This window comes from Elephantulus edwardii, unplaced genomic scaffold (assembly GCF_000299155.1).
Source record: "Elephantulus edwardii isolate Elephantulus edwardi_28Jun2011 unplaced genomic scaffold, EleEdw1.0 scaffold00048, whole genome shotgun sequence".
Classification (NCBI taxonomy): domain Eukaryota; kingdom Metazoa; phylum Chordata; class Mammalia; order Macroscelidea; family Macroscelididae; genus Elephantulus; species Elephantulus edwardii.
Genome location: NW_006399798.1, coordinates 17,521,540 through 17,548,953, shown reverse-complemented (window position 1 = coordinate 17,548,953; position 27,414 = coordinate 17,521,540). Strand labels below are relative to the sequence as shown.

At 44.2% G+C, this 27,414-nt stretch overlaps 1 protein-coding gene across 1 annotated transcript in view; it reads right to left on the bottom strand.

Annotated features, from left to right (window-relative positions):
• Nucleotides 1-11,645: 11,645 nt before the first annotated feature.
• The window catches only part of PECAM1 (platelet/endothelial cell adhesion molecule 1), a 100,037-nt gene continuing 84,268 nt past the window's right edge, over nucleotides 11,646-27,414 (bottom strand). The window contains exon 15 of the mRNA XM_006886407.1: nucleotides 11,646-12,004. Coding sequence (XP_006886469.1) covers nucleotides 11,646-12,004 — 359 coding nt within the window. The remainder of the gene's footprint in view (nucleotides 12,005-27,414) is intronic.

Here is a 27,414-nt window from a genome sequence, read left to right as displayed (position 1 = left end):
GAATCAACCTAAATCTGCCCCTCTAGCAGGTTTTCAGAGACAGTAAATCACACAAGAGGAGATTGTCCACCTTTCTCCTGCATAGCGTCTGGTGGATTCAAAGAGTGTGCTTTTGGGATGGCAGCACAGCTCCTGGCCACCAGGCCACCAGAGCTCCGTACCGTTGTAGGAGCCATCAAGTCTACTATGACTCAGTGACCCTCTGAACAACAGTCAGAACTCTGCCCTATCCTGTACCATCCTCACAAGCTCTGCCATGCTAAAGTCCACTGTTATGGTCACTGTGTCAATCCACCTCTCAGAGGGGCATCATCTCTTTCGCTAACCCTCTATCTTTCCCAGGCTTTTTCCAAGAACTGGCTGGTCCTGAATAATATGCCCAAAGGATGTAAGACAGTTTCACCATGCTGGCCTCTAAAAAGGACCCTGGCTACACTTCCTTCAAGACAGACCGCTTCATTCTTTTAGCAGTTAATGGTATATTTGATACTTGCCCCCCCCCAATATTAAGTGTCCAATTTTCAGATGCATAAGAAGTAATTTTAAAGACCACAGTTTGGGTCAGTTGAACCTTAGTTTTTAAACAGATAATCTTTATTCTTTAGCACTTTAGAGAGGTCCTTGACAACAGATTTTACCAGTGCAATATGGTGGGGTTTTTTAAAATTTCTTTCTTAACTGTTGCTACCATGGGTTTGTAATGTCCAGTAATGAGGATTTCTGTAACCTTGATGGTGAGATGTAATATAAATTGAAGACTAACTTCTCTGATCTTCTGCAGTAAGTACTTCAAGTCTACTTACTATCTAGTATTTGCCTACGGAAACCCTACAGACTTGGAGAAACGATGAAAGTTATACAAGTGTTCAGGTCTTTGGTTCATAGAGTTGCTATGAGTCGTCTCCGACTCGACATCACTTAACAACAGTAACAACATAATATATAGCATGTTTTCTTTTCAAATATACGTTTAAACTGTGACAAAAGGCCTATCAACAATGCTTTACCTGTGAAATCATCTTAGAACAAAGTTAGTTTTTCATTTTAGAACAGAAAGTGTCAATAATTATTAGAATACGAGCAGTGGCTACAAGTAGGTCTAGTATATTCTGTTTTTGTGTGGGTTTTTTTTAAATTTCTGGTATAAAAAAACCCATTTTAAGAGAAACTAATGTAATTATGTACAAATGTGGCCCGTTCTAACAGACTCTACGCTAATTATAAACTTTAATAAAGACAAGTTCAAGATATTTTACTGAGCATCCCAAGCCAGGTCAAAGCACAATCGCCAATGATTTCTGTTAAAAAGGTGGCCCCTTTCATGATCTCAACTTATATTACAGAAGGTCTCCCTCCATGTGTGACTTCTTGGAGTGAGAAAGCTCCACATCAAACCTCCCCAGGGTTGGGTTCAGGCAGGTAATACACTCAGCAATTCTGAGGCGTTCAAAATAAAAGACAAGAGGCTGAAAAATCAGCCTCCCAGGTGCAAATCTGAAGCAGACCAGTGGGAGCAGGGGAAGGAGCAGAGGGCCAAGTGTGTATGCACCTGCTGTGTCCTCCACTGCAGAAGTGCCTCCTGGCAGCCCACTCTCAAGCTTCCTTAGCCTCCAGCTCACATGAGAGAAACCTTCAAGCTCCCTGCGCCCTGTCCATGCTGGGCACTGCTCATTCAATCCCTACACAACTCAGAAGAGGAAACTGAGCCACCACAGACTAAGAAGCTTCCCACAGCCTCTGGTGCCGTGGCTGGCTAGCTCCAGACCCCATGCTCTCTCAGTGACCTGTCCTTCTGCCCTCCCAGGCAGAGGGTCATCTTGGCCCTTCTCCCCTCCCTCTTTGCGCTCAATCATGAGTCCCTCGGGCTGCTCCTTCCCAGCACTCCCAGTAGTCGGCTCTCTTCAGTGCCCGCTTCTCCCCATTCCCACCCCCACAATATAGTCTACACAGCACATGTCTGCTGCTGTCTGGACTAGATCATATACTATGTGGGGACCCATAGCAGGACCACATCTGTGTGGCTGCCCAAAGCCAAGCACAATGCTTGGCCCCAGAAGACGCCCAACTATTCGTCCATTGTTCAGTCTCTCCTTTCAGTGGAAAGATTTTTCCATTCTCTATGCCAAGCCCAAAACGATAAATATAACCACCTCTAGGAATACGGCTTAAAAGTCAGCACTAAGTGTAAGGAAGGACTGAAAATTGAATAAGAGAACAGGCAAGCTTATGTTTGCTTTAAATAGCAAAAGAGAAAAGAAACTCTTATAAAACACATTGTGATTCTGAAAGGAAATTTGCAGAAGTATTCCAAGGGGTGGATTTTCATCTCAAATCTTAAATAAATTTATGACTGAAAAGAGTGCCTCTCTCCCTCTGCCAGCCTCAACTATTCAGATAAACCGGAGGTACTTGATTTGTTAATTCCAATAGTCTTGTTACAGGGAAGCCCTTAGAACCAATATTTCTGACCTGTCCAATAAACAGTGGTAACCTCACTGTGAGTTCAAAGCCAACCCAGGTTTTCCATCCACCATTTGCCCATAGAAAGGTAAGAGTCCTCGCTTATGCTCACAGTGGCCTGGCCTGTGGCTTTTGTTCACCAAAGGAAAAAAAAACCCTTCCTTTCAAGGACGTAAGTGTTCAGTAAATCATACCTGGGAGTGTTCCTTAGGCTTAACCACGTTCTTCCAACTCACAGCAGACATACTCAAGCAGGTGCCAATACACTGTAATAGGCTAGGAGTGTGTGGAACCACAGCACAGAGAATCTTCCTTTTTAAACTGGAAAGGTTCCCAGGGCTCATGACTTTAAAGGGATTTCAAGATGAGGATGAGCTCACAGAAAGCAGCTCAGAACTCTGCAGTGGAAAGCAACAGGAGCCTGAGTGCTAACACCAGCCCTGAATCTGTGGCCTTGCTATGTGACCTTGGATAAGTTACCTAACCTCTCAGAACCTCAGTGTCCTTACCTTAAAATGGGATTCCTAAAAAGCAGGAACATTATCTGATACACAGCGATACCTCACGAATGATACCCAATTCTGTTGCCATTACCTGCCTACTGTTTTCTGCTTTAGAAAGCACTTTCATCTAAAATAGATGAATGGGACCTTCTAAGAATCAAATCCCCATGCATATCCAAAAACTTCTCCAACAGGGTAAAAAGGGAAGCCACAGACCGGAAAAAAGTATTAGGTAATGACATGTCAGATAAGGGACTTATATCTAAAGTTTATAAAATATTTGAGCAACACAACAAGATAAAGGTAAACAATCCAATTGAAAAATGGGCACAGAATATGGACATTTCACCAAAGAAGACATTCAGACGGCCAACAAACACATGGAAAAAATGTTCACAATCCCTAGCTCTAAGAGAGATGCAAATCAAAACAATTATGAATAGTATCCCACCCCAGTAAGAATAGCAAAATTTAACAGAACAGCAAACATCAAATGCTGGCGATGTTGTAGAGAAACTGGAATCCTTATTCACTGCTGGTGGAAGTGTAAAATGGTACAACCACTGTGGAAGGCAATGTGGCACTTTCTCAAAAAGTTGCAAATACAGATACCATTTGACCCAGCAATTCCACTACTGGTAATATACCCCAAAGAGACCATAACTGCCACCCAAGCAGATATATGCACACCCAAGTTTATCGCAGCGTTGTTCACAACAGCAAGGAGTTGGAAACAACCTAAGTGCCCTTCAACAAATGAATGGACAGAGAAGCTGTGGTATATTCACAAAATGGAATACTATGCTGCATTGAAAAACAAGGAATTCATGAGATATTATTCAAAATGGGTGACCCTGGAGGACATTATGCTGAGTGAAGTATCTCAGTCACGAAAGGACAAATACTGCATGGTGCCACTGTTGTAAAACAGGATTGACCTTGGGGTTGAGGGGGAGACTGAGAAAGATGGGATAAATTATGTATACTGCATTGAAACAGATGAGGGAGAGAATTATTTAAAAGGGAGTCCAGAATGAAGGCTGCATAGTGGACTGGACCTGGGGGGAGGGATTGTAAAACAATGAAAGAATTTTTCTTTTACTTTTCAAAGAGAAAACTGAACTGGGGGGGGAGGGGTGGGCAGGGAGAAAAGTGCAACAATGAATGAATGGAAATCCAAAGTCTCTGTAAATTTTTGTTAAATAGGAAAAAAATTTTTTTTAAAAAAAGCAAGCACTTTCAGGAACATCCACCTGGGACTCCCAAAGCCTTGAACTGAGATGTCCTTTCCTTTCAGCCACCTGACTTCTCAGCTCATCACTGACTATATTGGTCAAAGGAAGAACACAAACCCAAGAAGAACACAAATCAAGCCCACGTTCTCATTCTAGAAATAGAGTCATCGAGGTCCAGATGGCAAACTGGTATGCCCAAGAGCCTGGGTAACACGTAAGGCTCAGGACCAGGACCCAGACCCCTGACCTCATACCAGTGCTCTTGCTGGCCCACCCAGTGCCAGTCAGAATTCTGAACTTGCATGACCTTCTGGGGTCTCTCATTTCTGGTGTCCCTCAGAAATTTCACACAATGCAATCAGCATTGTAAGGAATGTGGCATGGGGCAGCAAAAAATCTTATATATAACCTTGGAATGCTTTGAAATTCACCTGTAAGAGTATTCACATCAGCACAGGCTTTTCGTCTTCTTTTATTGATACTTATTTTTGCCTTGGGATTTAAGCTGACAAAGACCTTAATGAACAGGCAAGACAAAGGGAGCTGTCTGTCCATGGCTCATTAGCTCCCGAAGTTAATGCTTCTCACGGGGACAAGAGTCAGCCAAAGGACAGAACTCCAGGCAAATTGGAAAACATTCCTCCTGCCCACAGATTGTGCATTACTGCCTGGCCTCCCAGAGGCAAACCTGACAAGATGCTCTCCCAGTTTTACCCTGGTACCACCTGCCAGTAAGCGGTTCATCCCACTGGTGGGCAGCATTCACTCTTTCTGAGGGCTCTTAGGACGTGTGACCTCATTTAATCCTCACTACTGTCTGTTAGAAGTGCACGACGGATTTGATGGGCTCTACAGCCCCATGACTGTAAGACAGACCGTTACTCCTCATACAAAGGAAGGCAGCCACTGACAACTACAAAATCCCAGAGATCATAACTGTTTTCCCACCACAAATGTTCAGATGAGACAAACTATGCTGTTTTAGAATTAATGAAACATGACCATCCTCAATCCACTTTACAGATAAAGAAACAGAAGGTACAGAAAGATAGTCATTTGCTCAAGGACACGTCTTAGGTAGAAGCACCAGAATTCAACTTGGGATAAGGCTGCTCACTTTATCCGGCAAAAATGCAGACTTCCCCCCCCCCGCCCCCCAGCCATGACAGAGGCAGGACAGCAGGTGCGAAACCCGAGTCCACCACACACACAGCAGTAGCTGATGAACTATGGCAAATTCTCAGAGTGTCTCTGAACCTGATCCTTCATATGTTCCAAAGAGAGCTCAGTGCTAGACCATCTCTACCACATAGCCACTCTTCTCTGTCCAAGAAAAAGCTGCCATGGTCCAGTGGGAACTGGGTCCCAGCCCTTGACTGAAATTTCTGCTCCATCACCTTACTAACCTCTAACTCTGAGTAAGTTACCAAATTGCTCTAAGTCTCAGTTTCCTCCTCTGTAATATGGGACCACCACCATCTCTCTTAGAGGACTGGCTGTTTGGGGAGAGGAGAGAATACCAGTTTAAAACAAAACAAAAACAACCCTCCTGCCATTGAGTTGGTTTTGACTCACAGCAAACTTCCTTTCTGAGACTAAATCTTTATGGGAGGAGACAGCCTCTCTTTGTCCCCTGGAATGACTGGCAGATTCGAACCACTGACTTTATGGTTATAGCCAGACGCGATATGAACTACACCACCAGGAATCCATAAGAATATCAGCAAAGGGCAGAAAATAGTACCTAGAAGAGTTGAAGCTCAGCAAATGCTCTTTTCTCTACAAGGCAGTCCTCAGTTATGAATTTCCAACTTATGGACCATAAATCTTGATGGGAGGATACTGTCTCATTCTTACAAAGCAGTGGTGAATTCAAAGCACCAAGCTTTCAGCTAGCAACACTTTATCACCCAGGTTCCTGAAACTAAGCCCTATTGCTTGCGATGTGCCATCAAGTCAGAACCAACTCAGCTTACCCTCCAGTGGGTTTTAGAGGCAGTAAATTGCATGGAGGAGACTGCGCCTCCTTCTCCCACTGAGCTGCTGGTGGATTCGTATCACGTGACTCAGGACTCACACAGCATAGTTTCTTACCACTAGGCCACCAGCCCTACTCACAACAAATTTTGCAATACAATTACCTTCACTGCTTGCATGGAGCTTTTAAATGATAGAAAAAGTTCTTGCACTACTAAAGGCCATTGCCATCAAGTGGATTCTGACACAGAACAAACCTGTAGGACAGCACAGAACTGCCCCACAAGTTCTGTGAATCTTTACAGAAGTAGATCACCACAGTCTTCCCCAGTGGAGCAGCCGGGGCTTCAAACCCACCAGCAGCCTGATGCTTTAGGCACTACCCCTCCATAGCACCTTTCCTGAACTGAAGAAAAAGGAAATAAGAACTGTGTGTACCTGTTCCAACTTACCTACAAATTCTAAAGGACACAGGAATAGATTTCATCCATAACCCAAAGACTGCCTGTACTAACCATGCTCTGCTCTGGATAAGAAAAAAAAAAACACAAAACACCAAAAACGAAAGAGTCCTTGTGACCTCAACAATTCTCAAAGGGAACCCTCTGGGGAAATAAGGACGAGAGGAGAAAACAGACCCAAGTATAGGGATACGAGGGTGAAGAAACTAAACTGGAATGGAGGAGAATTTCACAAACTTTCAGGGGAAAAGAAAAAAACATAAAGAACAGGAACATAAAAAGTCATTAAGAAACACTGACCAAAAGTCTATGGACCCAATTGTGTCCCCCCCCCCACAAATACTTATCTGTAATGATGTAATGTAGAAGCTACATAATGATCCCTCACAAACTGATAAACCAAATAGTGGTCAAAAGATTAAAGGTAGACTCCAAAATCCCTTCAACCCTTCAGAGCTCTAATGGGATATAAGAGAAACTTCCCTAGGGTGTGGCCAGTAATAACTTTTATCTCACTGGAGACAAAAGACCAGGAAACAGAGAACAAGGGCACTGGGTACCACCAGAAAGAGTGGAGCGAGTCATTTTTGGACCCTGATCCATGTGACAAAAATCTTTCTCACGGAGGTCTCCAAAGAACATGTGGCCTGCAGATGCTGAAAGGAACAAGGACTTTGCCCCAACTCTCAGCAGAGTGGGGACCTTCTTACCCCCCACAGCCAAATCCTGAATTTAGACTTCCAGACTCTTAAACTGTGATAGAATAAATTTCTTTTTTGATAAAGACATCCACTTGTGGTATCCGTTACTGAAGCACTAGATAACTAAGACAAATGGGAGAATAGAGGTAATTTTATTATAAAATCTGACACAGAAAACTGGTTGTTAATGGATTGAATTGTGTCCCTCTCAAACTGTGTGTCAATTTAACTAGGCCATGATCCTCAGTATAATGCAATTACACCTCCTGTGCTGTGAATCCCAACCTCTATGTTAACGAAGCCGGATTAGAAGCATTTGTGTGATGTGGTAATTCCCTATGATGTGATCAGCCAATCTGTTATAAAGGGATTAGGGTGGGATACAACACCCTTAATTAGGTTACAGTAAAGATCTAATAAAAAGGGAGTTCCTCGGGAAAGTGGCTTTAATATCTTTAGTCTCATGGAAGAAAAGAGAGGGACCTAAGTCATGACCAAGGAAGATGAGCAAGTTATGACCAAGAAAGGGAGCACATCTTTGGGATGCTGGTGCCTGTGATGGGAAGCTCCTGAAGAGCAAGACATATGGAGACCTTCAAGGAATGTTGGTCCCACAAATGCTAGGAGAAACAAGGACCTTTCTTCAGAATTGTCAGAGAGAGAAAGCCTGGAACCTGCATCCTGAATTAGGTCTTCCTGCTCCTAAATACCAACATGAGAAGAAGGTATGTGTCCTTTACCTTCCCATGGACTTCCACAAGAACAAGTCAGTCTATCCTGGGAGAAGTGCAGCCAGAATGCTCCTTACAAGTAAGGATGGTGACACTTCAACCAGTCGCTGCAGAAGGACACCATGCTTGGAAATTAAAGGATCAGGGAGAGAGAGGAAGACCCTCGTAATTCCAACAATGGGCTTAATTAATGCAGTTGAGATTCATTCTATTGTGTACAGGGTGGGTATTAGTCAGAATACATCCAGTGGCACCTAAGAGATGAAGCAGGTTTACTTGGTAAACCTTTTGGTATCTCTGTTATAGTATCATCAGATAACTAAGATGCCAGTTCTCTGAAGATTCCATCTGATAATAAAAGAAGGACAAGTGTGTCCACTATGGCCAGCCAGTAGAACAAACACATCAGTCTTTTGGTCAGAACCAAGGATGGTGAAAAGTTACTCTGGACTCATGATGGATAAATCATCAGAAAAGACCAATTTTTAAAGGATATCACAATGGTAAAACATGGGCAGGTGGTCAGTGAAAATGAGGGAAATCCTCAATGAGATGGATTGACAAAACAGCCAAAATAATGGACTCAAACACAGGAATGATCATGGAGATATGAGATCTTGCAATGTTTCATTGTTATACTGTTGTTGTGTGCCATCAAGTTATAGCAACCCACAGCTGATGCTACAGTGAGTGCTCAGAGGCAGTAAATCACACAGGAGGAGACTGCCTAGCCTCCCATGGTGGATTCAAACCTCTTGCCTTTAGGACTGCAGCACAGCTTCTTACCAGTAGGCCACTAAGGCTCCCTATGATAGTCCTGCATCAGGAGTTCTGGTGGGTGACGTAGTCCATGTGGAGTGGTACAACTCACCCAAAGGACAAACCTATTTGCTGGTTCAAATTCACCAAGGACTGGGAGGGAGAAACATGGGCAATCTCCTCCCATGTGATTCATAGATTCTGAAAACCTTGTGGAGGGTCAGTTATGAGTCAGTTCCGACTTGACGACAATGAGTCTGAAGGGTTTGTGGGATTTTTTTTAGCCCTAAATCCGAGTCAACTCATTAACAACTAACAAGAACTGTTTTTTTTCCCCTTACATTAAGTAATGCTCTTCATGTTCCTTCTCTTTTTCCCCCACTGGCTTCAGACAATCCTCAGAAGGCAGGAGCCTTTGATTCAGAGGGAATGAAGACATCAAGAAAAATTCTCAATCCATGGGGTTTTTTCCAACACCCAGTACAGTTTCTATCTCAGAGCCAACTCTCAATAAAAACTAGTTAAGTGAACATTTTTTATGAGTTCGTGTAATTTTTTAACCAAAATATCCTATACATTTATCCTATCTAAAAGCCTACCCTTCCCAAACAGAAGTTTTAAAGACAATATGCACAGCGTATGCCTTGTCATCCCTCACATCACCCTATTTCTCTTCAAAATGCACCTCCACTGAGGGCTATCTCACTCAACTCAGACTTTCACTGAATGCTTTGTTCCCTCTGGCCCATCCCAGCCACTCTTGGGCCAGTCATGAGGGAACTTAATTACCACCATCTTCAGATGTGGATCATGTTCCTCTCACGCACCTCTCTCCCCTCACCAGCGGAGATAAATACACAGGCACATTTTCTTCACCCTGGCCCTCCTTCCTGGGACCTCCACGCCTTCACTAACACACATGTGACAGGAATAAAAGGGCAAAAATCCAGCTCACTCCTCATGACCTCAGGAAGTTCAGATCAACTACTAATTCCCGCGAGTATTAGGTGAAGAGAAATAAAGGCTTGAGTAAGAAGAGATAATAGAAAGGGTTGTTTCTTGAACATCAGTGTTCACAGCAGCGTTATTCACCATTGCAAGAACATGGAAACAGCCCGGATGTCCAACCACAATAGAAAGGACTGAAAAATTATGGTACATTCACACAATGGAATACTATGCAGCATGCAGGAGCAATGATTTTGTAAATTATTACCTAACTTTGGAAGGACTGGAGAGCATTATGCTGAATGAACTAACTCAGTCCCACAAGGACAAATATCATATAAAACCACTATTGTAGAATGAGTATGAGGATGGGGGGGGGGGGAAGACGGAAGCAGAGGGATAAGGATGGGGGGATTAATCGTGGGGTTGTACAATTTGATAGGAAGATGTGGGAATTTGGAAGAATCTGGTCTGAAAAACAATGTATTCAAATTTTGTAAATAAACAAAGTATAATAAAAAAGGGGAGGGAGAAAGGGCTGTTTCACATTTTCATTATCTTCCATGAGATAAGCTCTTATCTGTGTTCTAGGCTACCCACACACTTCTCTCCCACAGGGTTTGAGTTCATTTCCTCTCCATTTCTGCTTACTGGTTTTCACATAAAAGCCATTCATGGTTTCACTGTGCTTTCCCTTCCACCTTTCAAGTACCTCCTGAAATGACTTCTTTAAACCTTCTGATGAAAACAATAAGAACATCTGAAAGTGGTGTGTATCTTCAAAAATAAATAAAAAAAAAAAAGACAAGAGTCTCTGCTTTCAATTCCTCAGCAGATCAGGTGGGGAGGTGTCAAGTCGCTGGGACTTCAAACTCGAATATGGCACAACCCCTGCCCTAAGGGAAATCAAGCTTTCCCTTCAACTATAAAAAAAACAAACCAAAAAGCAAACACACACACACACACAAACCAGGGTGTCTCCCCCTGACAATATCTTACAGAACACAGTGCCAGACCAGAGCGCTTCATGGGTTTAGAGACAGGGTGAGGGGCCAAACAGATTACAGATTTTTGCCCTTACGTTTGATGCTCTGTAACCATAACAACGACGACTGAAATAACCATCAATCCAGGGGCCAAGTTTTCCCAGCAGCGGCTCCATAAGGGGGCAAGTGTCCCGCGTCACCCGAGCGCTGGGGCACAGTGTGCTGCAACCGAAGTCAGCTGTTCCCTTCCGTGTCCGCGTCCTGCCGCTCGGTCTCCGCGTCCCGGGCGGCCCCAGCCTCCGCCGTCACACCCCGCGCTCCCCGAGACCGGGGACCTGGCGTTAGGCCTCAGCCCAATGTCACTTGTTAACCTTCCAGCCCCCCTCCCACGTGTCGGCTCGCCGTCGCCTCCTTGCTAAAGCACACAAACAACCCCACGGCCAGCCCAGCCGCGGTGGCCAGGACTTGGAGGAATGCACCCCGAGGCGCCGGCGACCCCGGAAAGATCCGCGGAAAAAGTAACTGCGGTTCGCGACTTGACAGCGTTCTGCGACTGGAGCGAGGGGCCGGCAGGAGCCCGGGGGCCCCACTGGTAAATGACAAGTGGGTTTCCTTCAGTTGGCGCGGGGCTGGTGCCTTCCTGCCCGGGCCGAGCTCTGAGCCCGCAGCCGGCGGCCGGCAGGCTGGGGGACGAGGCGGCGGACACCTCCGGCCGCGGTCCACCCAAAGCACCACAAACAGCCCTAAAACGCGTTCGCCTGGGGCGTTAAGGGGGGCGCGTCCCTGTCAACCCTGAGCCGTGACAGCGGGGTGGGGTCCGGAGGGCCCCCCCCAACCCACGACCTCCACGCTCCGTCAACGGCCGCCGGCCGCCGGCTAGTCCATTAGACCCCGCGGGGTGCGACCGCCCCAACCAGGCCTGCGCTGCGGGAGCCCCCGCCGCCCCGGGTCGCGCTTACCCCGGATCGGCTGGCTGCCTCATCGTACTGCGCCGGCGCCCGTGTTTCACGGCCGCCGCGGCTCCGGCTTCGGCTCCGGCTTGGGCAGCCGTCCCGCCGCCTGCCCGCCCGCCCCCGGGCACAGGCCGCCCCGCCCCGCCGGCGGAACCGCCCCGCGCCCGCGGCCGCCGCCACCAACCAGAGGGCAGTGGGGGCGGAGCAAGTCGCACGCCAGGCCTGGCCAATCCAACCCCTACCCGCACACCCAGGAGCTGCTGCGGAGATGCGCGGGCGATTGGTCCGGTCTGTTAAAGGGACCGCATTTGTTGGGGGGGGGGGGAGATGGGGAGGGGGCCTGGAAAACGAGGCAGCAGAAGGAGCGTCCTGGGAGCGAATAGGAGTCGGTAAGAATTCATCCTCTCCTCCAACTGAGCAGCAGCGCATGATCCAGCTCTACATGCTGATTAATTTATTTTTCCTCTAACCTAGCAACAGGTGGAAACAGAACCTCTCCCTGAGAGAAGGGAAACTGAGGCTCTGAGAAACAGAAACCAGCTGGACACATTCACTCAACCACTAGGTTTTAATGTGTGATCAGACGGTTCTGTCTCCGGCCAATCCCAGAAACTGGCTTTAAAAAGTTGTTGTTGATTGTCTTAGAGTCGAGCACGACTCACAGCGACCCTGTGAACAAAAGGCCTGAAGCCCATCTACAACTATCTGCAATTATCAAAGTTCATAGAGTTTCCGGAGATTCCAAAAATAATAATTTTTTTTAAAATTCCAGCCTTCCCCCATTCCTTCATCCTCCTCCCCCAATCTTATCAGTTCTTAAAACTCAGCCTAAACGCATATTGGAAAGACAGAGTCTGTGGCTCTGCAAAGTATAATGGCTTCTAGGTAAATGTTCATTTAACTTGCCCTTCCGGACGTGGAGACTCCACTCCCATTTGGTGTTTTTCCTTTACCTATGAAACTCAGGTGGCAGGTAGCCAGATTGACGCACTTGTAATGGCAGAGTTCCCTCTGTCTGCTTCAATTGCCTGTCAGTGTGCCACATAGTGGATCCCAAACTGCAGATCATCATGGAGGTTTTATATTTAGAACCTCAAGTACCGCCGTCCCCTAAAAAGCACACAAATAAACCTCTTTACTCCTAAAACAGAGCCTCTAATGTCTTTTGTCAAAGGTTGCAGGGCAGATGTATTAGTCAACACCACTTCTCCCAGGTAATACAGACTGACGTGATACAAAGGCCATACTTGGGATCACAATCTAATATAGTAATGAAATTAAAATTCAACTGCCAAAAAGAAAGTAAAAGCAATTTTTTCAGCCTCAAAATCAGGATTTTGGTTGGGAGATTTACTACTTGAGCGAGAGTCCCCTGTTAAGAAATCCAGAGCAGTTCCCTGAAGATTACACACTGAACAGGTTGTACTAAGAATGGACTTATGCAAGCAGATGGATGACTGCTGACCTAAGGCAGCAGTCAGAACCTATCAGCAGCTCTAATGTGAGAGACTGATCTGGCAATTTGCTTCCCTAAAGATTACAGCATTGAAAATGCCGCAGGTCAGTTCTCTTCTCTCCTTTGGGGTGGCTGTGAATCGGAACAGATTAGAAGGTGGCACGTTTGGACAGGGATGAAAGCATGGAATACTGGCAGAAAGGAATCAGGTTGAGGCACAGAGTTGGGACATTCTCTGACTTAAACATCTTAAGGACATGCTGGCTCTCTTCCCTGCCTTCACCAGGTCCTGCCCTCTGGAGTTCCCAGTCCCCCCTCTGTGGCATCCTTCTTGCCCTCTAAGTGTTTCTGTCAGGCTTCTGACCCAGAGACACAGCCCTCTGACCTGAAGTCCGCTATCTCCCACTTAGGCCCCCCTTTCCTCTTCCTTCTGGGCACACTGATTCCTAGAATGGCCTCTGAAGAGCAAAATCAAGTGATCAGCGTGGAAGCAACTCTAATCACTTCAACATGTCTTTACACTCCACCTGGGAGGGGCAAGGGCAGACAGAGCTTGAACCTTGGGCTGCACCAATCGAACTTTAGATTAATTCTTTCAGAAGCAGAATCTTTACAAAAGCAGAATGTTCTTTCTCCCAGAAAGCAACTGGTGGTTTTCGGTTGGAAGGAGAATAGGGTGAGAGTGGGTAGATAATGAACATTGCATTGGAACAGATGAAAGAAAGAACTGTTTAAAAGGAATAAATGATTAGGCATTATACGTATGACAACAGCCCAGAATAAGAGGTCTATCATTACAAAGAGAACTGGGTCGGGGCAGAGAAGTAGGAAATTGTACAATAATGAATAAATTTTTTTTAAAAAATAAAAAAAGTTAACTGAGAGGGGTAAAAAGTGCAACAAGTGAATGAAAATCTAACTTCCCTGTAAACATTCATTAAAATCACAAAATTTTATTTTAAAAAAACCACCAACTGATGGTCTCAAACTATTAACCCCTTCAGTTAGCAGCTGAGTACCTAACCCTTGTGCTACGAGGGCTCCTAAAACAGTAAGGCTAATTAAAGGAGAAGCCAGCGTTCATTATGCTAATGGCTTGGCTCTTCCTGACCACTGTGCTTCACAGCCTGCCAAGAGACTTTCTTTTGCAGTAAAAGGTCAGCTATCTCCAAAAGGGCAAAATAAACAGCTATCATTAATCTTTGTGGAAAAATAATAGAATACAGAAAGAGTACCTCGGTGTTTGTGTATCCTTGCTATCACCATCTGTTTGACCATGAACAATTATATCATTAAATCTCTTTGAGCTTGGATTGCTCATCTATAAAATGGGCACAACAACAAGCCCTGTCTGCCTGGGTTGGCATGAAAATCAAATCAAATGAGGAAATGAATAGCTGTCATGTCAATGAAAAGGATGACTTTAGAGCTTGGCATCTGTGACTTCCTGTGGTGACTTATGGCAAAGATAAGGGGTTGGGTTGCTAAATTGTGATGTCAAGCAAGTTTCCTTACTGGCTGCTGTGAAGAGTGCTTCCTTAAGATCTACTCTATGTGTGCAGCATGGACAAACTGACCTAATTGTTGTCTTTTTACAGTGGAATCTCAAGTCATAAAAATGGTAGCCCAAGTGAGTCTCTTCCTTTACCCTCTACAATGCAGGTCCACCCACCACCAGTGAATGCCACATAGGCTCTGGCATACTTATTTCCCATTAGGGCATTTCAGAATCAATCCCTATTTTCGACCACACCAAAATAAGAATCCTTCCATTGTAAGTAAATATCATATTTTGTTTATCCATTCATTTGTTGACAGACATTTAAGTTGTTTTCACCTTTTGGCTACTGTGAACTATGCTGGAGTAAACAATTGTGTACATGTATCTGTTTAAGTTCCATTCTTTTGAGCTGGCATTTCTCCCGATGTTGTTAAGCTATAAAATTTTTAATTTCCTTTTTGACATCACATTAGGCTTTTGGAGGACACAATGGTTAAGAAGTAGGAAAAAAAATAAGCTCTGGTAATAGTCAATAGAGCTGTGCTGCTAACCACAAAAACCAAGACAGAATTTAAAAAACAAAAAAATCAGCCCAAAATACAACCACCCAAAACCAAATATTTTATCTGTTGTGTCATCTAAAAAAGATTGGAGATTATAAGTTATAAGCTGTACTATTAACCATCAATCAGAGCTCAATAAATACCAAGTATGTGAAGCACAGGGCATAAAGATGAAGGCCTTTGTAGAAATGGCCTGTCTGTCATAAAGCTTTAGATCCAGTGGAGGAAGACTGACAAGTTGATAGACCAGTATGTGCCTCCACAGAGGTAAAACCAGAAGCTATGAGGGTATATAAGGACCCTTAGAAACCCTGAAAAATCTCAGCTGTGTTTTAGAGATAGCCAGATAAAGGCTATTAAGAGTAACCAGAATGGCTATGAAAACCCAAGTAAAAGTGTTGTTACCAAGGTTAAAAAAGGAAGAAATTGGAGAAGGAGGGAGTGGTCAACAGCAACACATGCCTCAGAAGAGTGACAGGAGATAAAAAAGTGTTGAATGGCTTTAGAAATTAGGTTATTGGGAGCATTGACAAAAACAATGTTGGTGCAGGCAGACTTGCAGAGGCTTCCTTCAGGTGGACTGAGAGGAAAAACCAAGAGAAAAGAAGAGTGAAAAAGCTGACTAAGGGAGATCTGGTGGGTCGTCAAAAAATTAGACATAAAACTACTGTATGATCCAGCATTTCCACTCTTGGGCATTCTGCTCCCCAAGTCACTGCCAGCTCAAAAGAATGGAACTTAAACAGATGCATGTACACAACTGTTTACTCCTGCATTGTTCACAGTAGCCAAAAGGCAAAAACAAATGCCTGTCAACAAATGAGTGGATGAACAAAAAATTATATTTACATACCATGGAAGGATTCTTAGTTATTTTGGTGTGGTGAATCACTTTAAAGAAACAAAATATTTGGAGGAAAATGTACAACAATGAATTTTATTTTTAAAAAATAAAAACAAAACATATATTGTCATTTGGAAGTTCATAGCACAGATTAATTTTTGGATTACATAATTTCTATGTGGCCTTTCTAGCCATAATCTTGTAACTCTCACAAAAAGATGGGTTGGGAGATGAGATGTTTATGGCCCAAGAGAAAATGAAATCGTTTACTAATGATGTAAATAAGGAGCATAACATCTTAGGGTGGAGGAGGACATGCAAATAAGGAGTATGGAACATTAAGAAGGGAATTGATCAGTTTGGCCATTTTCCTAGGCTTAATATGAGCTATCCAAAAGTGGAAAGGGGGACCTGAAGACTGCAAAAAAAGAGACAGCAGTGGAGCATGTCCTTTGGTTCAAGGATCCCAGTGCTGAGAACCTCCTATACTGAAGAGACAGAGGGAGAGGGAATTGTAACACTGATGATGGAAAAAGTTGGTGGAGAAAAAACAATAGGGAAGCTATGGAAACAAAGGCAGCAGAATCACTACACCAGCAGGGGATGTTATGAGAATGCTTCCCAGTCCATGGAGAAAGAAAGCACCCTTAGGCATGAGGCATGCTGGTAGAGTAGGGTGCCATGGAGAGCTATTTGCGGACCCAGGGAACAGAAGCTGATTTTCTCTGGGCCAAGGTTCACTCACAGCCAGAGTAGGGTGCCTTTGGGTATTGGCAGAGCTAAAGGACTTTTGTAACATTTACCTGACCAGGGCAGAGGCCATTCTAAGAGAATGAAGGCTAGTGAGAGACCTGTCTGTGGCATAGCTGAGAAAATGCAGTCCTATAGCCTGATCAGTCCTGAAACTGAATTGTAATATGGTGGCCTAGTGGCTAGAAGCTGTGCTGCAATCCCAAAGGCATGTGGTTTGAGGCTACCAGCTGCTCCACAGAAGACAGATGGGCAATCCTGTGCAATTAATTGCCTCTGAAAACCCACCAGAGGGTCATTAATAGGCCAGTTCCAACTCAACCGTAAACAACAACAACATTTTTCACTTAATAGGAGCTCTGGTGGCCCAGGGGTAAGGAATTGTCCTGCCAACCCATAGGCACTCAGTTTGAATCCCACAAAGGGAGAAAGAGAACTAATCTCCTCTGAAAAGAAGTGTGATTAGCAGCCTCTGAAAACCTGCTGGAGCATCAGGTATGAGTTGGTTCCAACTTGACGGCACACAACAGCATTTTTCTAATAAAATTTGAACGTGAATGTGATCTGTGATTATGTGGCTGTTACAAACATTATCTAACCCAGCAGACGAGTAGATGGTGCCCTGGGAAGGATGACTTGTGTCAGAATTGATAAGAAGGTTGGAGAGAAGAAGTATGGCTGATTTCCACCCCATAGGGATCAGCCTTCGGCTGTTAAAGGTGATAATGATTCTCTTTCCACTTGTGAAGTTAGAGGGGAAAATAACATTCTGACATGTCAGAAAAGGCAATGTTGACCATGTTAAGATTTGGATGAACCTTGAAAATGTTATGCTGGAGTGAAATAAGTCAGAAAGAAGAGGACATATATTGCATTGTTTCACTTCTTTGAAATACCTAGAATGGATAAATGCATAGAGACAGAAAATAGTTCAGAGGTTGTCAGGGGAAAGTTATGGGGAAGCGGAGCATTATTGCCAAAATTGAAAGAGAGCACTGTTAGGGCCAAGCCCAAGATGACCCCAAGGGACAGAAGAGTTGACTTTGGGCAGGAAGGGAATCCCCTCTTCCAGCAAGATAAGCAAGAAGCTGATACAGATGGGTGATAGGATCTTTCATAGGTGGAGGGCAGGAAGCAGAGGCGGTTCTTGCTGATAATGTCTATTTTCTAGTGTTGAAAGCAAAGTTATCTCTTGAGAGTAATTTGTTGTTAGCGGCCCTCGATTTGACTACGACTCATAGCAACCCTGCAAATCAGATCAGAACTTGCTCCATCCTGCTCCTTCATCACGATCTCTTGAGAGTGAGCGGGGAGGTGATAACAAAGGGGCTTTGAGGAAAACACTGAAAAATAGAAAAGGCACTTTGAAGTATGAAAGAAGGACCTACCAGATTTGCAGGGAAACTTCTGGGACGTCCTGAGGGACATGCAATTCTAGTGGCCCCAGCCTGCAAAGTTGGATGGTTACCCAGGCTTGGAAACTGGGCACAGGCGTGAGGAAGGTGGACAGATAGGAGAGTCCAGAGTCAAGGGTCTGCAGGATCAGAGTGTGTTCAATGCCAGATGACTCGAAATTCTCAGTGTCACCTAGTTGGAACCAACTCATAGCTGGACCTTCATTGGGTTTCCAAGTCTGTAAATCACAAAGAGCTGATTGTCCATTTCTCTCTCTTGGAGACATTGGTGGATTCAGACCACCAGCGAGGCAAAGCCTTTGCATAAGCAGTGTGACTCCCTACCTACGATGCCACTCACCACCGTAGTAAACACCCAGTGACAAATTCCCTGTTCAGATGCAGCAGGAAGTGGTGAAGTATTGCTGATCATTTACTTTGCTAGTTAGTTTGGGAACCAATGAGTAATGAGGGAAGACACTGAAACAACCCTGAAGACACTGACAAAAAATAAGACCCCAGGAAGTTATGGAATACCATTTGACATGTTTCAACAAACAGATAACAGCTCTAGTCATGCTTACTACTCTATGCCAAGAAATATGGAAAATAGTTACCTACCTAACTGACTGGAAGAGATTCATATTTCTTCCCATTTCCAAAGAAGGACATCCTTCTAATGTAGAAATTATTGGACAATATCATTGATATCACATGCACGTAAAATCTTGCTAAAAACTTTGAAAACAGCTAGAACAATATATTATCAGAGAACTGGCAGAAATTCAACTTGGATTCAGAAGAGGCTGTGGAACAGGGGATATCACTGCTGATAATAGATCTTGACTGAAATCAGAGACTACAAGAAAGATGTATTTGTGCTTTATTGACTATGCAGCAGCATTTAACTATGTGGATTATAACAAATTATGGCATGGGAATCCCAGAACATTTAATTGTGCTCATATGAAACCACAACTAGACCAAGGAGCTATTATCCAAACAGAGTAAGAGAACACTGCATAGTTTAAAATCAAGAAAGGTGTGTGTCAGGTTTGTATCTTTTCTCCATACCTATGCAATCTCTATGCTGAGCAAATAATTTGAGAGACTGGACTATATGAAGATGAATGTGACATCAGGATTGGAGGAAGACTCATCAAAAACCTCCATTATGTGGATGACACAACCTTTCTTGCTTTAGGTGAAGAATACTTGAAACACTTGCTGCAGAAAATCAAAGACTCAGCCTTTAATGTGGATTACAACTCCAAGAAAACAAAGATCTTCACCGCTGGACCAATCATACAACGTGGTGGTTGAAGCCAACGATTTCATTTTATTTGGATCCATAATCAACACCCCTGTTAATAGCAGTCAAGAAATAAAAAGGGATGTTGCACTGGACAAATTTACTGTCAATAACATTCTAAAGTGCTAAAGAGCAAAGATGCCAGTACCTGATCTAAGCCATGTTCTTTTTAATTACTTGCTGTGCATCTGAAATTTGACTGTAAATAAGGATAACAAGAATCAATGCCTTTGAATTGTTGGAGAAGAATATTGAATATCCCATGGACTGCCAAAAGAACAAACAAGGGAGCTCTGGTGGCCTAGTAGCAAGAAGCTGTGATGCAATCCCAAAGACGCACAGTTCTAATCCACCAGATGCTCTGCTGGAGAAGGAGGGGCAATTTCCTCCTGTGCCAGTCGGATCTGATTCGATGGTACACAGCAAGGAAAGAAAAGTAAAGAAAAAGAACAAACAAGTCTGTCTTGGAGAAAGTACAAGCAGGGTGCACCTTAGATAGTGAAACTACATCTCACATACTTTGGACATGTTGTTTGGAGGAACCCATCATTGAAAAAGGACATGATGCTGGGAAAAGTCATCAAAAGGAAGAAGACCCTCAACAACATGGATTGACACAGTGACTAACAGTGGGCTGATGGCAGAGATGATATGTGTGGCGGACGATAGGGCGAGGCTCACATCTGTGGTTCACAAGGTCACTATGAATCTTGTCTACTAAATGGCACACAGCAACAACAATATCATGGGAACCCCAAGGTTATGAAATAACAGTATTTCAAAGGTTAAGGGTCATTGAGGAATTAATCGCTTCTTAGTGCAAGGGACTGACTAGGACACACAGAGAGAAAGACTGGCACTTCCCTCTCCTCCCCCATCCCTTCATCTGTGCCTTACCTGTCAGGAATCCAGTGCTCCAAACAGGGAAGGGATAGGCCATACAGAAAAATATTCTTGAACTTTCTATGACCTTGACATCATTGCCATCTTGGTTGTCCACGGCCACCATCCTTTTACCTGGAGCCCAGCCCTAACACTTTAGAAATGCAGGCTCAGCATCCTTCCCACCTCCACCTGCTCCTCTTAAAGAGCAGAAGGGGGCATGGTGGCACTTCTCCATGACCTTTTTACAGCATTTTCCACAACATATACATCCATCCAGACACAAGGAAATAGTTTTATAATCTGGGAAAGGAGACTTGTACACTCTGATTCTGAGTGGCTAGAAGTAAGAGAGAAACATCAGCCCTTTACCAAGTGTGGAACAGGATTATGAAGGGAGATGGTGGAATCCTTAGTCTTTGCAATTTCTTTACAGCCTTTCCACACCTAAGGCTCTCTGTCTGGTAGTAGCTGTGTGCTGTGCTGCTGTCCCCATTGCGTACTTCTCCTCCCCACATTGTGCTCCTGTATATAAGCTGTGAGTGCTTTCAATAAAATGGAGACTTGATTGGAATTTCAACTTGTCTCTGCGCTTCTGTGCCTCCTGTCCCCCCCATTCTCGTTCTTCGCCTCCTAGGGTCACCGTTGAAGATCCCCGTGGGCTGGGGCAAAATCCAATTTTTTTAAAAAGACATTATACTGAGGAAGTAGAGGGTCAGAGAAAGACAGCCCTCAGGAGACGAACTAACACAGTGGCTGCAACAGTGGGCTTGAGAACGGAGGAGATTGTGAGAATGGAGCAGGTGGGGCACAGGTTTGATCTATTGCTTGTAAGGTCTCTATGAGATGTTGTCACCCGTCACCTAACAGTTGCTTTTTGCTGTAGGGAACATTGCTGGCCATGGAATACTTTCAAGCATGCGGGAAGTGGAAGAAGCTATCACACAGCTGCAGGAAACAAAAAAGGCTCTCAGTACTTCAAATAACCAGTTTCTATCTATTGTCACTACATATCTCATAGTTGCCAGAATAGCATCATTTTTTAGTGCCCTCCCTTATGTCTGTGTATATATAGACTTATATTTGAGATACAATTTCTGAACCCGAAAACAGTGTCGTAGGAATGTGAGTTGTGTATCAAGAGGGGACATTTCAGTCCCATGGTCTCTTTTGCTCCATGACAAAGGAGTGGGGTGTCGGAAGCACAGCTCTTCTTCCTGAGGAGTTTCCTCCTTCCCACCTTAGTTGAGGTGCCGGGCTTGTTTACACAGGTGAACTATTAGCCACGTGACCTTCAGAAGAACCAGACGCTCAATGCTGAGGTACCTGAATTCACAGGGGAGGGATCCCCGCCCCTGGTCTTCTGTTCTGTGGGGTTGCTGTGATCCACCACACAGGAAATGCCGTGGGGTTTTCTATTTTCAAAGTGGTACAGACTCGCTTTAGAGTATTTCTAAGAATGCAGAAACATATAAGGGAGCTCTGGTGGCCTAGTGGCAAGAAGCTGCACTGCAACCCCAGATGTATGCGTTCAAATCCACCAGATGCTCTGCTGGAGAAGGGGAAGCAATCTCCTCCTGGACCAGTTAGATCCAATTTGGTGGTAGACACACACACACACACACACACAAAAATTAAAAATTTTAAAATAATTTAAAAACATGAAGAAACAGAAGGAAAACAAAACTCAGTTTTTGCGGAATCCCTGTTGATAATAATCGTTAACATTTTGGAGTGTTATCTTCTGGTTGGTTTGGTTGGGTTTTTTGGTTTTTTTTAACTTTTATATTGTGATTTGGAGTAAAAGTTTACAGAGCGAATTGGTTTGCCATTCAACAATTCATATATATTTTGTTTTGGGACATCGATTAACCTTGTGTTGTTTTTAAAAGTATGTCGTTGTTAGGTGAAGTCGAGGCAACTATGATTCCCAGCGACCCTATCAACAATGGGTCTGAACCAACCCTGCGCTATCCTGTGCCGTCTTCACCATTTCGGATCTATTTGAGCCCATTGTTACAGGTCACTGTGTCATTCCATCTCATTAAGGTCTCCCTCTCTTTCGCTGATTCCCCACCTTTCCAAGCATGATGTCTTTTTTCAAAGACTGGCCCCTCCTTAAAATATGCCCAAAGTACGTGAGATGAAGTTTCACCATCCTTACCTCTAAAGAGCACCAAGTTGTACTTTCTCCAAGAAATATCTGTTTATTCTGTTGACAGTCCATGGAATGATCAGGATTCTTCTTTGGCACACCACTCACATATAGATTCTTCTTCTGTCATCCTTATTCATTGTCCAACTTTCACATTTATACCAAGTAATTTGAAAAGACCATGCTTTCTGACATTAGGGTTGAGGGAAGACAGAGAAGGCGGGCATGAATGATGTCTACTGCATTGAAACAGATGAGGGAGAGAACTGTTTAAAATGGATATATGGTTAGGTATTATTGTCATGACAGGAGTCCAGAATGAAGGCTGCACAGTGGAGTGGACGTGGGGAGAGTGATTGCATAACAACAAAAGAGTTTTACTTTTCAAGGAGAAGAGTGAATTAGGGGGAAGGGGGTAGGCATGGAGAAAAGTGCAACAATCAATCAATGAAAACCCTAAGTCTCTGTAAACTTTTATTAAAATATATAAATATAAAACATATAAAATTATTATTTATATAAAATTTTAAATATTTTTATCTATAAAATATATTTAAGAAAAGACCAGGGCTTGAGTCAGGTGCCTGAGTCTTTAAACTGATGTCATTACTCCTTAGCACTTTGGAGAGGTCCTTGACATATTTTTCACTATGCAACACATCTTTTGATTTCTTGACCACTGGTACCAAAGGTATTGGTTGTGGATCCAAGCATGTTAAAATCATTGACAACTTCAATGTTTGTTTTAAATAGCTGTTTTTGTAAGCCCCATGCAATTTTGTATTCTCCATTTAAAATTTGGCATTTTAACATAATGAACAGCAATATAGCAAGAGAGAAAAAAAGGTCTTGACTTAAAATCACTCCTTCTATGCCTTTGGGTATATGTTGTTGACATCCTCTAAACCTCAGTTTTGTCATCTGTACAATGACAATCATAGATAGACACAATCATTCTCTGTGTAGGGGAATGATAATGGCCTTGTAGGTAAGGAGTTGCGCTGCGAACCCAGAGACAGGCAGTTCGAGTTCACCAGTTCCTCCGAGGTAGGAAGATGAACAGTCTCCCCTGGTGTGATTTACAACTTCTGAAAACCCACTGGAGGGGCGGCTCTGAGTCAACTTCAATTCCATGACACACAACAACAGTTCTCTGTATGATCTAGACAGTAAGCTCTGGGAGCAGAGTCCACTTCTATCCTCTGCCAAATCCCCGGAGCTTGGCTCTGAACCAATGATGACCGCAGGCAAAAAACCGAACAAATGCAGAAGGTATTTTCCATCTGTCCAGCCTCAAAGTCAAGTCCTGTACTTATCTTGCCTGGAAAATGATATACCTTACAGCGCTCAGGGCCTAGACTGAGTGTCCTAACAGTGTGACAAGGACTCTGCCTCTTCTGACAGTGTTTGTTATTGTTGTTGTTGGGTGCCATCAAGTTGCGCATAACTCTTAGCAACCCTGTGAACCATGGATCTGAACCCCGTCCTATCCTGACCGTCCTCACTCACTGACATACGTGAGCCCACTACAGTCACTGTGTCACCTGAGGGTCCCCACCTCTTTTGCCATCCCTTGACTTTTCAAAACATGATGTCAAGGAATAGACTCTCCTAGTAACATATATGTAAGATGAAGCTTTGTCATCTTTGCCTCCCAGGAGCACTCTGGCTGTACCCTCTTCAAGACATGGTTGTGTGTGTATAGTTGTTGTTAAGTGCCGTCTTGTCGCAGGTGACTCCTAGCAACCCTATGAAGGAGAGTCCTCGATGCTTGGGTGCCTTTCATCCTCTCTCCAGGTTCATAGTGTTTCTGGAGGCAAGGTATTATGGAAGTGGATGCCACTCCTCCTTCCAAGCTTGTTTTGATCGGGGAGCTCCACCCCACTCTCTGTCCGCATTGGGTAACCAACCATTAATGCATTTGACACATCAGTGTCACAGTGTTCAGCCTTACAGAAACCAAAAGTGACCACAGACGGCAACTTGTACACCAGGGCTATATGACCTAGAGAAATGTCTGAACAAAAACAATGAAAGACAGGCCCTAGGGCCGCGGATTAAAAGTCACCCCCCTCAGGCTTGGTAGCACCACTTTATGTCCACTGGGCCAACTGATCTCTCTCTCTCTGTGTTGATATTGTTGTTAAGTGCCGTTGAGTCACAGACGACTCATAACGACCCTATGAAAGAGAGTCCTTGACGCTTGGGTGCCTTTCATGTATGGTTGTTAGGTACCATTTAATCAACTCTGACTCATAGCAAACCTATGTACAACAGATCAAAATCTTACCCTATCTTCTCCTTTCCTGACCCTCTACTTTCCCAATGTTATTGTTGTGTACCATTGAGTCGGATGCGAGCCATAGCTGATCCTCCAGGAGGTTTTCAGAGGCAGCTAATCACCTGAGAGAAGATTGCCCATCCTTCTCCCATGGAACAGCTGGTGGATTTGAACTACGTGCCTTTGGGATCACAGCGCAGCATATGATGCCCGTTTTCAGGGACTGGCTCCTCTAACAACATCCCTAATGTATGTGGGACAAAGTGTCACTGTACCTGCCTCTCAGGAGCCTTTCATCCAAGCCAGATTTGCTTATTCTTTTGACAGTTCCTGATATACTCAATACTCTGCCAACATCATAGTTGGAAGGCATCAGTTCTTTAGTCTTCCTTCTTCACTGTCCAACTTCCTCAAGCATGTAACACAGTAAAAATGCCAGGACTTGCATCAGACACACCTTAGTCTTTCAACTGACATCCTTGCTCTTTAATACTTTAAAGAAGCCCTTGACAGCAGATATTCCCAATTCAGCATGTCTTTTGATTTCTTGACTGTTCTGTGGGTATTGATTATGGACCCAAGTAAAATGAAATCCTGGGCAACTTCACTCTTTTCTCCATTTATCATGACGCTGCCCATTGATCCACTTGAGAGGATTTATGTTTTCTTGACCTAGTTAAGTCTCTAGTTATTAGGTTTCTTTGTTGGCCACAGAGGCACCAGGATTACTCTTATTAGTGGTACCCACAGCCACTGAGGGCAGTCTTTATCCTTCCCATCAAGAAACAATAACAAATGGAATGGAAATTGAGGTCAGAGGATCCCAAGCAGGTGGCCTAAGTCAGAGAGCAAACTCACCTTATCTCTAGGGTTGGAATTGCCTGCTCTCATTTCTGAGCCACTCATCACCCCCTCTTCCACTCACCCATGCCACCTCACCTCCTGTGTCCACTCTGCGCAAACGCCATGTGCTCCACTTAAAGGCTTACTCAGAAGAGCAGTTGGCCTTCCTGGCTGGGAGTCATCTCTAAATCATCATAATTAGTAAGGCCTCTCTCATTAAACTATAAAGGTTCCCACTCTAGCCTTAAAGTTACTCAATTTCAGCTGGTCTCTGGAGGCTGGAAAAGATCATGATGTCACTCAGTTGTCCAACCATCCACTGTACTCTCAGTGCTTTGCAAGGCACTTGAGTCATGGAAGTGAATGAAACACAGGCCCTGCTTGAAAGGAGCTTGCAGCCTAATAGAAGATGAAGAACCTTTGCCTCTGCTTTTTTTGTAAAAGATAATGATGCACATCACATACCCAGGTCCAAGTACAGTTTTCATAAATTGTAGAGAAGAGGGGTGGAGATCTACCCACCTGATTTCTCCAGTGCCTACTTGAACTTGCCTCTTGGCTGCCCGATGATCATCTCAGTTAAAATACTCCACACCAAGCTTTGTTCTCTGCCCACCCTAGCCCTGTCCTCCCCCTGTCTTCCCATCTTCGTCAGTGGCCCCACTGCCTGCCCACTCGCCTGCCCAGTGAATCATTCTCTATTGTATTCTTTGTTGGTCACCATCAATCCGTGAGTGAGTCTTGGTCTGGGCATGCTCAAACGATTTCCCAAATCTGTTTACTTCTCTCATTTCCATGGCCACTGTCACTGCTCACTGGTTCTCTATACTTTTGCCTGCACTCAATGATGTCACTTCAAGATGATGATCACAAATCTCAAGTGGGCAGCCCAACGTTTGCCAAGCTCACCTTTCTGCTCTCTGGTACAACTCTTGGTGCTCCCTCTGCAGATACTGACAGCATCCTCAGTGTCCTCCTCTCTGCTGGGCACAGCCTCATCAGTACACAGCCATGTCCATATATCTCCTTCCTGAAAGACATTGCCGATCTTTTGGACTGTTCCCTCCTGTCCTCAGCTCTCTCCTTACTGCTGTCCCATTCCTCTGCGATCCTTTATAACTGAACTTCTCGTCTCCTGGAGACCATGGGGGCTGCAAATGATTCATTTGTGCAGGTGCTAATCCAAGGATGGAAGCTCAAATTCATTTGAAAGGATGGTCTTGTGACCATTTACTTCCAGAAAAATCAGCCACTGAAAACCCTACGGAGCAATTTGGACATACATGAGGTTGTGACTCAGAATCACCTGGCAGTAACCAGTCTTCTATCTTAATGCTTTCTAATCACCTCCTCGCTCCCACCCCAGTTGTTCTTGTGGAGGTCACTGATGACCGGCACTCTGCCACATCCACTTGCTACTTCTCCTCTCTGTGTTATGCAACCCTTGGTCATTTTCAGAACCCTGGTCACCCCTAAAGTCCTCCAGACCTGGAGGTTTTCTTACATCCTCTTTCTCTGTTCTCCAATTTTTTCTTTCCCTCAATCTCTTAGAAAAAAGCCAAAACATTTCTGGGGGTGAAAGGTAGGGGGAACTGTAATGTATGCCGGGATTACAGGTGGTGGCAACACAACTTGATTAATATAACTGAGATCAGTAAATAACAGAACTGGAAAATGTTCGGTGGGTAGGGACTGTGTAATATAGATAGATACACTATG